The 12,500-nt window shown below is 44.9% G+C and overlaps 1 protein-coding gene across 2 annotated transcripts in view; it reads left to right on the forward strand.

The window, feature by feature from the left end:
* LOC128701707 (innexin inx2) overlaps positions 1–12,500 on the forward strand; it is a 91,766-nt gene that overhangs the window by 25,061 nt on the left and 54,205 nt on the right. For both annotated transcript variants that reach the window (XR_011394729.1, XM_070105067.1), the window contains exon 2: positions 3,533–3,718. Coding sequence is in view for 1 of the 2 variants with exons in the window: in XM_070105067.1 (XP_069961168.1) it covers positions 3,533–3,718 (186 nt within the window). In the remaining variant the exon portion in view is untranslated. The remainder of the gene's footprint in view (positions 1–3,532; positions 3,719–12,500) is intronic.

The raw sequence follows: 12,500 nt of genomic DNA on the forward strand, positions 1-12,500 counted from the left end.
AGGCCACCCACATCCCTCCTATGTTGAAGGCTCTGCTGAAATGACAGATCTATCCAGGATGGGTCCAGGCGAGAGATGAGACGTCTTGCTCTGTTCTCTACTCTGTCAAGCAGTCGCAGATGAGAGGGGGGGGGCAGGCAAACCAAGAAAGTGGAGCATACTCAAGGTCTGAGCGTACTTGTGCCTCGTACAGGATCTTGCAACCCCTACTGTCAAGCAGATGCGAGATACGGCGAAGTGCTGTAAGCTTCCTGGCTGTCTTGTTTACAAGATTTACAACATGGTTCTTCATGGTTAGTTTGGAGTCAAATTTCACCCCAAGGATATCAACTTCTTCTCCAGGTACCAACACCCTTCCATTCATCCTTACTACTGCACCAGCATTACCATCATGGTGCCTAGAGACGATCATCATTTGCGTTTTCTCAGGTGCAAATGTTACTTGCCATCTATTTCCCCAAGCTGATATAGCTCTCAGCTGGTGATTGATGTAGCTTAGAGCAGCTGGCATTTCTTCTCTTGGATAAGTGAATGTCAGTGTACAGTCGTCTGCATATGCATGGGATTCTGGGATGAGATGAAGAAGGTCGTTGAAGTAGACATTCCATAACAATGGTCCCAGCACGCTTCCTTGTGGAACGCTTGCCCCAATAGGATGTCTTGCTGATTCCGTTCCATTGAGAACTATCCTTATTTGATACAAATGAAAATGACGCATTTTTCAGCCATATTTTGTGTGGCAGTTTCAAATAAAAATGTTCATATACTGGACAAAAAAAATGCCAATTTTTTTTACCCATATTAAAATCTGGTTTTTAGTTATTTGAGTTGTGTTTCAGTAGAGATGTACCAGGAAGGTGATCACTGACGAGACGCACGGTACAGTCTGCAGGTCTCTCTAACACACACACACACACACACACACACACACACACACACACACACACACACACACACACACACACACACACACACACACCTACCTAGCAAGTGAGGTAGTGGAGGCAGGAACCATACATAGCTTTAAGATGAGGTATGATAAAGCTCATGGAGCAGGGAGAGAGAGGACCTAGTAGCACACAGTGAAGAGGCGGGGCCAGGAGCTGAGTCTCGACCCCTGCAACCACAGTTAGGTGAGTACACACACACGAGAGAGACACAGACAAAGAGACAGACAGACCGACCCTCTAACCGTAATATTAACACTTGTTATATTACTATCTTGTAATCATGACTAGTACATGCTTGTTAGTACTGCACCAACAACCTGGTTGACCAGGTAGTCAAGAAGCCTGACCCTAGTCTTGCAAGGGTAGAGAACAGTGGAAAAATCACATGCTCCAGTATTAATGGAGGACTGCAGTAGGCCTACCGGCCCATTCTCAAACCCAAACTCAACAAAATACTTACCCAGTTGGTTTTCAGTGCTACTCAAGGAACAAACTTCGACCACACTAAAGGAATTAGCGTTGGTCTGGAGTTTTACGACTATAACCGCGGGTTCAAGCCCCACCCGTGGTATGGTTTGTCTACAATCATGTCCTTACGAATTCGTGAGTCAGTAACGAAACATCGTATACATCAGTATTCAGTGTGTAGGCTGGTTGTGAAACGTGTTTGTGATATAAGAAGACGACCTTGGCTTGTAGTTGACACATGTGTTAATTTTCACACACTCGTGTTCTCAAGGTTGATAAATACTAAACATTGCTTCAAGAGTAGGTACGATAAGGGCCTTCACTAACAGGAACCAAGTAGGTGCTAAGGGGGTTACTAAAGCTTGTTGGGTTGCATTGGAGATGGGTTGGGCAGATATTTTTGTTGGGTTGGAGTTGGAGAGGACCTGCCGAGTATGGGCTAGTAGGCCTGTTGGAGGAACACTGCGAAAGGTCTACTGGCCCATACAAGGCAGGTCCTTTCATATGTTCTTGTGCTAATCTGTACATACTTGCGTTCTCAAGGTGGGTAAGTTGATGCACAGCTTCAAGAGTACGTACGGCAGGGGCATGAAAGCCAGGAATCAGTAGAGATAGCACTCAACATAACGCAGGTGTTGTCTTCACTGATTTCTCGAAGTTGTTTAACCAGGAGGCCTGGTCACAGACCGGGCCGCGGGGGCGTTGACCCCCGAAACTCTCTCCAGGTAAACTCCAGGTAAAGTAAAAGGACACAAGTGCAACTAATGTGACTTTTATTGTGGCAACGTTTCGCTCTCCAGGAGCTTTATCAAGACGTAACGGCTTGATAAACCTCCTGCAATGTAATCGTGGGTTGACAGGACTTAGATTAAAGGTATTATAACTGCTAAGATAGGCAAATATTTTCCGTATTTAAGTTTTCTGGCAAATGGCAGTCTTAGCTGTCAGTCTTAGCTGTCAGTCTTAGCTGTCAGTCTTAGCTGTCAGTCTTAGCTGTCAGTCTTAGCTGTCAGTCTTAGCTGTCAGTCTTAGCTGTCAGTCTTAGCTGTCAGTCTTAGCTGTCAGTCTTAGCTGTCAGTCTTAGCTGTCAGTCTTTGCTGTCAGTCTTTGCTGTCAGTCTTTGCTGTCAGTCTTTGCTGTCAGTCTTTGCTGTCAGTCTTTGCTGTCAGTCTTTGCTGTCAGTCTTTGCTGTCAGTCTTTGCTGTCAGTCTTTGCTGTCAGTCTTTGCTGTCAGTCTTTGCTGTCAGTCTTTGCTGTCAGTCTTTGCTGTCAGTCTTTGCTGTCAGTCTTTGCTGTCAGTCTTTGCTGTCAGTCTTTGCTGTCAGTCTTTGCTGTCAGTCTTTGCTGTCAGTCTTTGCTGTCAGTCTTTGCTGTCAGTCTTTGCTGTCAGTCTTTGCTGTCAGTCTTTGCTGTCAGTCTTTGCTGTCAGTCTTTGCTGTCAGTCTTTGCTGTCAGTCTTTGCTGTCAGTCTTTGCTGTCAGTCTTTGCTGTCAGTCTTTGCTGTCAGTCTTTGCTGTCAGTCTTTGCTGTCAGTCTTTGCTGTCAGTCTTTGCTGTCAGTCTTTGCTGTCAGTCTTTGCTGTCAGTCTTTGCTGTCAGTCTTTGCTGTCAGTCTTTGCTGTCAGTCTTTGCTGTCAGTCTTTGCTGTCAGTCTTTGCTGTCAGTCTTTGCTGTCAGTCTTTGCTGTCAGTCTTTGCTGTCAGTCTTTGCTGTCAGTCTTTGCTGTCAGTCTTTGCTGTCAGTCTTTGCTGTCAGTCTTTGCTGTCAGTCTTTGCTGTCAGTCTTTGCTGTCAGTCTTTGCTGTCAGTCTTTGCTGTCAGTCTTTGCTGTCAGTCTTTGCTGTCAGTCTTTGCTGTCAGTCTTTGCTGTCAGTCTTTGCTGTCAGTCTTTGCTGTCAGTCTTTGCTGTCAGTCTTTGCTGTCAGTCTTGGCTGTCAGTCTTGGCTGTCAGTCTTGGCTGCCAATCTGGCTTAGGTCTTAGTATTATTTTAAATTGAAGAATTGAGACACATTCCCATATATTGTACAAGTGTCTCAATTCTTCAACTTGTCGGTTTTCAAAACCATTCACCACATTTTAAATGTTACTAATATAAATATTAACGTTATTTTACAGGTTCTTCGTGTGTGAGGCACTGTGCCTGGTGGTGGCAGTGGGTAACATATACTTCACTGACCTCTTCCTGGGTGGCACCTTCATGAAGTATGGAACTGAGGTCATCAACTTCCCTGATATGGACCCTGAGAACCGTGTTGACCCTATGACACGCATCTTTCCCCGTGTCACTAAGTGTACCTTCAGGTGAGTCCTTTGGGAGAGTCCTTAGTTCTTGGGGTAAGTTCTTTAGGGTCTTTAGGAGTCCTTAGAAGTTCTTGGGATGGGTCCTTGAGAGACCTTAGTTCTTAGGGTGGGTCCTTGGGACTCCTTAACCCTTGGGGTGTGGGTCCTTGGGTGGATCCTTTGGATGTGGGTCCTTTGGTTGGGAATCCTTTGGTTGGGGGTCCTTTGGTTGGGAGTCCTTTGGGGTCCTTTGGTTGGGAGTCCTTTGGGAGTCCTTTGGTTGGGGTCCTTTGGGGTTTCTTTGGTTGGGGGGTCCTTTGGTTGGGGTCCTTTGGTTGGGGGGTCCTTTGGTTGGGGGTCATTTGGTTGGGGGTCCTTTGGTTGGGGGGTCCTTTGGTTGGGGGGTCCTTTGGTTGGGGGGTCCTTTGGTTGGGGGGTCCTTTGGTTGGGGGTCCTTTGGTTGGGGGGTCCTTTGGTTGGGGGGTCCTTTGGTTGGGGTCCTTTGGTTGGAGGATCCTTTGGTTGGGGGTCCTTTGGTTGGGGGGTCCTTTGGTTGGGGGTCCTTTGGTTGGGGGTCCTTTGGTTGGGGGATCCTTTGGTTGGGGGTCCTTTGGTTGGGGGTCCTTTGGTTGGGGGTCCTTTGGTTGGGGGTCCTTTGGTTGGGGGATCCTTTGGATGTGGGTCCTTGGTGAGAGGTGCACGAGTGGGTACACACACCAACAGTACACTAAGTAGCTCCCTCATCTTGCATTGTCTTCTCTGTGTCGGAGCAAAGAAACCACTGGCTGGCAAAACACTATGAAAGACATTGTCTGATCTTTTGACTACCTGTTAGCTTCTCCTATTTTGTAATAAAGTTGGTAGAATTACCGACAATATGTAAAGTAAAAGGACACAAGTGCAACTAATGTGACATTTATTGTGGCAACGTTTCGCTCTCCAGGAGCTTTATCAAGCCATTACCGGTAATGGTAATGGCTTGATAAAGCTCCTGGAGAGCGAAACGTTGCCACAATAAATGTGACATTAGTTGCACTTGTGTCCTTTTATTCTCCTATTTTGTTCCAGCATCTTTAAATGTCTGAACCACCTCGACTACCCCTCAAGGAATGACTGTGGAGTAGATCTCCAGGCTGAGGGACTGACCACCTCTGAACTACGTCTTCAAGGGGGATGGACTGATTACATTGTCCTTACTTCTACACTGCTACTGCTGCCTCCTCTATACTCGACTGAACAAGCCTACTGTGCAGGCAAAATGTTTCGACAATAAAGATAGTGTTACCTGACCCATACCCGGAGCTTATCATCTGACTGAGACCTTCCACCGGCTTACCCCCTCCACCACTTTAAAAAATTTTGGTATAGTCATAACCATTAGGAATTTCCTGAAGACAGTTGCCTTGAAGACTGAGACACTTATGCAGCATATGGGAATCTTTGACTTAAGAAATCGTAATGACACGATTGCAAATAAACCATACCCCCGGCCGGGATTGAACCCGCGGTCATAGAGTCTCAAAACTCCAGCCCGTCGCGCTAGCCACTAGACCAGCTAGCCACAATAAGATTCATCCAACTAGGTATATTTCTGTGGAAAAAGACACTTATGTACAGTTCAGGACATTTATTAAAGGAAACGTTTCGCCACGAGTGGCTTCTTCAGTCCTAATACAGAGAAAACTAAGAAAACACACATATATATAGTGGTGGGAGTCAGGTGAGGTGAAGCGTGGGTAGAGGTGGTAATAGTAGTAGTAGTAGTAATTGAACTAAGGAGGTGAGGTTAGAGAGGGACCTGCTGGCATCAAGTAACACCAGTTCCCAGGATGGGTAATATCCTCTTGCTTAGTAATTTTGAAATACTGTAACTACCGGATTTTTGCTTTATAGTGTTACTGACAGAAATTAGTGCAGCTTCAATGCATTTTCTCCGTCTTAAGTCGTCTTCTTTAATAACTAGTTTAGCTTCATTGAATTTCATGAGGTGTCCAACATCGTCTCTATGTTGAACACATGCGTTTTTGCGGTCATCATTTCTGCAAGCATTTTTGTGTTCTGCTATTCTAATGTCCAGAGTTCTGGCTGTTTCCCCTACATATACTTTGTCACACCCCCCACATGGTATAGTGTAGATTCCTGCACTTGTGCCAGAATCATGCTTGGGTTTTTGTATCAGGTTCCTAATAGTAGTTGAAGAGCTGGTAGATATTTTAGCCAGTTTTCTGTCAAACATTTTTGAAACATTAGTGGCAACGTTGCTGACCGGTAAAACGATGTAACTTGGAGGCTTTTCTTCAATTTGATAGGTGTTGGTCTTGCTGAGGATACGTGTTGCACGTTTCCTGCAGTCACGTATGAAGTGTAGGGGAAAGTGTAGTGAACTAAAAGAGTTGGTGATGTATGTACATTCTTCTTCGAGGAACTGCGGACTGGAAATTCTGTAGGCTCTCAGAAAGAAGCCAATAACTACCCCTCTTTTAGTTCTTGTGTCATGGTGAGAGAAGAAATGTAGAAGATCATTCTTGTAGGTAGGCTTCCGGTAGACTTTAAAAGAAAGTTTGCTTTCCCCTGTGCGTAAGAGAACGTCGAGAAAAGGTAACTGGTTGTCCTTCTCCTCCTCTAGAGTAAATTTAATAGTAGGTTCCAGATTGTTGATGGTGTTGAGGATGCCCTGTACGTCAAGATTTTTGGGTACAATGACCAAAATATCATCTACGTACCGCATCCAAGTAACTGAACGAGGGATGTTATTGAGGATCCTTCTTGATTCCAGGTCCTCCATATATAAATTGGCAAGAACTGCACTAAGGGGGGATCCCATGGCTAGTCCGAAGAGTTGTTTGTACTTCTTGTCCTCGAACCTAAAACAGTTATAACGAACACAAAGTTCGACAAGGCTCACAAAATCTTGGCGGGGTACAGGTAACTCTGTATCATCTTTAATCACCCTGCGAAGAAGATCAATGGCTTGATCAACTGGGACATTGGTGAATAAGGCAGTCACGTCAAAACTTGCAAGCTTCTTATCACTCATGTCGAGATCCCTGATACGGTTAAGGAGGTCACCCGAATGCTTTAGATGAGCCTGACTGATTGTACCCAGGAGCTTTGACAAATATTTCGCCAAAACTCCTGCTAGACTGTGAGGGGCGCTGCCGATACCAGATGTAATGGGTCTCATAGGCACATTTGGTTTGTGGGTCTTTGGTAAACCATAAAGTCTAGCTGACTTGGGGTTGGTAGGGATGAGGCGCAAGAGCTTTTTACCTTCTTCTGATTTCCTGAGTATACTGCGGGTCTTACTGAGAAAAGAATCTGTTTCTTTCCTCCATGCATGTTCAGGGATGGAAACGTATGTGTTGGCGTCGTTCAATAAATCTTGCATCTTACTAACGTAGTCTGTACTGTTGAGGATGACCACTCCTCCTCCTTTGTCCGCTGTGGTGATGAGAATATCATTATTGGAAGCTAAGTGTTTGAGTGCCTGGATGTAGCGACGAGGAATGACTGGACGACTAGGTTCAGAAACTGCGCCCCTCACAGTCTAGCAGGAGTTTTGGCGAAATATTTGTCAAAGCTCCTGGGTACAATCAGTCAGGCTCATCTAAAGCATTCGGGTGACCTCCTTAACCGTATCAGGGATCTCGACATGAGTGATAAGAAGCTTGCAAGTTTTGACGTGACTGCCTTATTCACCAATGTCCCAGTTGATCAAGCCATTGATCTTCTTCGCAGGGTGATTAAAGATGATACAGAGTTACCTGTACCCCGCCAAGATTTTGTGAGCCTTGTCGAACTTTGTGTTCGTTATAACTGTTTTAGGTTCGAGGACAAGAAGTACAAACAACTCTTCGGACTAGCCATGGGATCCCCCCTTAGTGCAGTTCTTGCCAATTTATATATGGAGGACCTGGAATCAAGAAGGATCCTCAATAACATCCCTCGTTCAGTTACTTGGATGCGGTACGTAGATGATATTTTGGTCATTGTACCCAAAAATCTTGACGTACAGGGCATCCTCAACACCATCAACAATCTGGAACCTACTATTAAATTTACTCTAGAGGAGGAGAAGGACAACCAGTTACCTTTTCTCGACGTTCTCTTACGCACAGGGGAAAGCAAACTTTCTTTTAAAGTCTACCGGAAGCCTACCTACAAGAATGATCTTCTACATTTCTTCTCTCACCATGACACAAGAACTAAAAGAGGGGTAGTTATTGGCTTCTTTCTGAGAGCCTACAGAATTTCCAGTCCGCAGTTCCTCGAAGAAGAATGTACATACATCACCAACTCTTTTAGTTCACTACACTTTCCCCTACACTTCATACGTGACTGCAGGAAACGTGCAACACGTATCCTCAGCAAGACCAACACCTATCAAATTGAAGAAAAGCCTCCAAGTTACATCGTTTTACCGGTCAGCAACGTTGCCACTAATGTTTCAAAAATGTTTGACAGAAAACTGGCTAAAATATCTACCAGCTCTTCAACTACTATTAGGAACCTGATACAAAAACCCAAGCATGATTCTGGCACAAGTGCAGGAATCTACACTATACCATGTGGGGGGTGTGACAAAGTATATGTAGGGGAAACAGCCAGAACTCTGGACATTAGAATAGCAGAACACAAAAATGCTTGCAGAAATGATGACCGCAAAAACGCATGTGTTCAACATAGAGACGATGTTGGACACCTCATGAAATTCAATGAAGCTAAACTAGTTATTAAAGAAGACGACTTAAGACGGAGAAAATGCATTGAAGCTGCACTAATTTCTGTCAGTAACACTATAAAGCAAAAATCCGGTAGTTACAGTATTTCAAAATTACTAAGCAAGAGGATATTACCCATCCTGGGAACTGGTGTTACTTGATGCCAGCAGGTCCCTCTCTAACCTCACCTCCTTAGTTCAATTACTACTACTACTACTATTACCACCTCTACCCACGCTTCACCTCACCTGACTCCCACCACTATATATATGTTGTTAGGTAAGACACATATGCAACAGTTAGACAACTTTATTCCGAAACGTTTCGCCTACACAGTAGGCTTCTTCAGTCGAATACAGAAAATAGGCAGGAACAGTAGAGATGTGAAGACGATGTAATCAGTCCATCACCCTTGTAGTCGTAGAATTTGAGGTTGTCAGTCCCTCGGCCTGGAGAAGTTCAGTTCCATAGTCAGGAACTATCTGAAGATCAAGCGACAGTGCGGAGACTTAAATACTGTCGGAAGGAGAGGTGCAGAGTAGTAGTAGTAGTAGTAGTAGTAGTAGTAGTAGTAGTAGTACTACTAGTAGTGAGAATGTAACCACTGAAAGGTCATGTCCCTCTCAGATCTAACACTTCTCACTTGAAAAGCTTGTCCAAGGTGTTTTCTGTACCAAGATGCCATGTGTTGCAGTGTCTGACAAGATGAACATCAAAATGGTATACAATACCGACAGGTTGTTAGGTAAGACACATATGCAACAGTTAGACAACTTTATTCCGAAACGTTTCGCCTACACAGTAGGCTTCTTCAGTCGAATACAGAAAATAGGCAGGAACAGTAGAGATGTGAAGACGATGTAATCAGTCCATCACCCTTGTAGTCGTAGAATTTGAGGTTGTCAGTCCCTCGGCCTGGAGAAGTTCAGTTCCATAGTCAGGAACTATCTGAAGATCAAGCGACAGTGCGGAGACTTAAATACTGTCGGAAGGAGAGGTGCAGAGTAGTAGTAGTAGTAGTAGTAGTAGTAGTAGTAGTAGTAGTAGTACTACTAGTAGTGAGAATGTAACCACTGAAAGGTCATGTCCCTCTCAGGACTGAAGAAGCCACTCGTGGCGAAACGTTTCCTTTAATAAATGTCCTGAACTGTACATAGTGTCTTTTTCCACATCTTGTCGGTATCACCATACCATTTCCTCAGGTATATTTCTACACCATAGGAAAGTTAGCACAGGCACCTCTGTGACCACAAATGCAAGTTTTTACAGACGAATCTCCAGCTAGCGTGGCCGTGACGAACTCTAGCTCAAGTCCCTTCACTGCCGTCAACATGACTTAAGAAATCGTAATGACACGATTGCAAATAAACCATATTGTGGCTAGCTGGTCTAGTGGCTAGCGCGACGGGCTGGAGTTTTGAGACTCTATGACCGCGGGTTCAATCCCGGCCGGGGGTATGGTTTATTTGCAATCGTGTCATTACGATTTCTTAAGTCATGTTGACGGCAGTGAAGGGACTTGAGCTAGAGTTCGTCACGGCCACGCTAGCTGGAGATTCGTCTGTAAAAACTTGCATTTGTGGTCACAGAGGTGCCTGTGCTAACTTTCCTATGGTGTAGAAATATACCTAGTTGGATGAATCTTATTGTGGCTAGCTGGTCTAGTGGCTAGCGCGACGGGCTGGAGTTTTGAGACTCTATGACCGCGGGTTCAATCCCGGCCGGGGGTATGGTTTATGGGAATCTTTATTCAGGAAACGTTTCGCCACACAGTGGCTTCATCAGTCCAATGCAAAGAGGAAGGCGTAAGGAGAGGAGTAGTATGAGGTAATCAGTCCCTCAGCCTGGAGTCGATGTGGTACATTCTACAAGATTGATGGACTGAACACATCGACTCCAGGTTGAGGGACTGATTACCTCATACTCCTCCTCTCCTTACGCCTTCCTCTTTGCATTAGACTGATGAAGCCACTGTGTGGCGAAACGTTTCCTGAATAAAGATTCCCATATGCTGCATAAGTGTCTCAATCTTCAACTTGTCGGTTTTTCAAACCATTCATCACAGTTGCCTTGTCCTCATCATTTTCCACAAAAAAATAATTTCCAAATCTTTCCCAAGTGTTTATCAATGGCCACAATCTTTGGTAGTCTCTGGATGACGCAGGATTGAAGGGGCAAGTCTTGCAACCACAGTCTCATAACTGGGCAAGGATTGGTACTACGTTAATGTAGGGTGTTGATTATATTGATGCCCTCAAGTTAAAATATAATTTGATGCCTGCAAGAAGTGGCAGAGCGCACGGTTGACAGTGCTCAGGATGCGGCCAGCAAGAAAGACCTTGGACCGTGTACTGCAGACCTGTTCCAGGGCACTTGATCAGCATGTTAGGATGCACGATTAGTAAGTTTATTTAGGCACAGGTACACATAAGTACTTACACAAATCATCGTATATAGTAAAATGTGTGTGAGTTAGCAAAAATAACAGAGGTACAATACCGTGACTGGAACAATACACAGTACCAACAATGATATCCCAAGTCAGAGACTCGTTTCCAACAGAAGAATTGTTGTAGATTGAGACACTTATGCAACATATGGGAATCTTTATTCAGGAAACGTTTCGCCACACAGTGGCTTCATCAGTCCGATACAAAGTGGAAAGGGGTAAGGAGAGGAGGAGTTTGAGGTAATCAATCCCTCAGCCTGGAGAAGTTCAGTTCCATAGTCAGGAACTATCTGACTATGGAACTGAACTTCTCCAGGCTGAGGGACTGATAACCTCAAATTCTACGACTTCAAGGGTGATGGACTGATTGCATTGTCTTCACATCTCTACTGTTCCTGCCTACATTCTGTATTCGACTGAAGAAGCCTACTGTGTAGGCGAAACGTTTCGGAATAAAGTTTCCTAACTGTTGCCTATGTGTCTTACCTACTAATGTGACATTGTGGCAATGTGTCACTCTCCAGGAGCTGTGTCCCTGTATTGTTTGCAGCGGCTTGACAGAGCTCCTGTAGAGCAAAATGTTATATTAGTTGGATTTATGAACGATTCAGGGAGGATGTACCATAGCAAGACGTCCACATAGGACGCCCCCCACCCAGGATATCAATGCCAGGTCACCACCTGCAAAAGACCCGGGCTGGGACAATACCGGCGAACCTACTACAATACAGGGAGGATGTGGACCGGTAGGTTGGTGGGCAGAGAGTGAGGGCGAGGGATTGATCGATTAGGAACTGCGTCCTGATACGGGTCTTAATCCTACGATGACCCATCTGAGGACCTCGAAGGAGATGTCGATTTAATTCAAGAGGGAGCTGGACAAACACCTAAAGTTGGTACCTGACCAGTCGGGCCTATGTTGGTTTACGTTCAGCCAGTGGTAACAACCTGATTGATCAGGTCCAGATCCACCACGAGGCCTGGTCATGGACTGGGCCGCGGGGACGTTGACTCCCAGAACACCGTCCAGCAATTCCTCTTACCGGGAGGTATGTGGAACAGATGGGGGTACACGGTGTGGTGAATATAGGATTATAGGTAGTGAAAGCTGTGAAGGTTATCAGTGAGTTAATGAAGTTAATACCAATGTGGGATTAGTCTGTAAAAAAAACCTGTATTTGTGGTCACAGTGGTGGCCCATGCTAACCTTCCTATGGTGTATAGAAATATACCTAGTTGGGTGAATCTTATTACAACCAGCTGGTCCAGTGGTTAATACACTGGCCTGGAGTTTCAGCAGTCACTTGCCATGGGGTTAAACCCCCACCCATTCATGGATTTCTCTGGTGTTGTTGACACAACAGTGATCTTTATGTGATGAAAATAGTTTAAAAACCTGAAAGTTGAAGAATGACACTTGAGCAACATTTGGGAATAATGAGGAAACGTTTTACCAGCTAGTGGCTTCTTCAGTCCAATACAGAGAAAAAGTGGAAGAACAGTAGTTTGAGGTAATCAGTCCCTCAGCTTGGAGTCGATGTTTTCAGTCCAGTCTTGATGTGTTCAGTCTATCAAGATTGATGGACTGAACAAATTGAGGTCTCATTCTTCATTGATCTATAACTCCCTAAAA

This window comes from Cherax quadricarinatus, chromosome 96 (genome assembly GCF_038502225.1).
Source record: "Cherax quadricarinatus isolate ZL_2023a chromosome 96, ASM3850222v1, whole genome shotgun sequence".
Classification (NCBI taxonomy): domain Eukaryota; kingdom Metazoa; phylum Arthropoda; class Malacostraca; order Decapoda; family Parastacidae; genus Cherax; species Cherax quadricarinatus.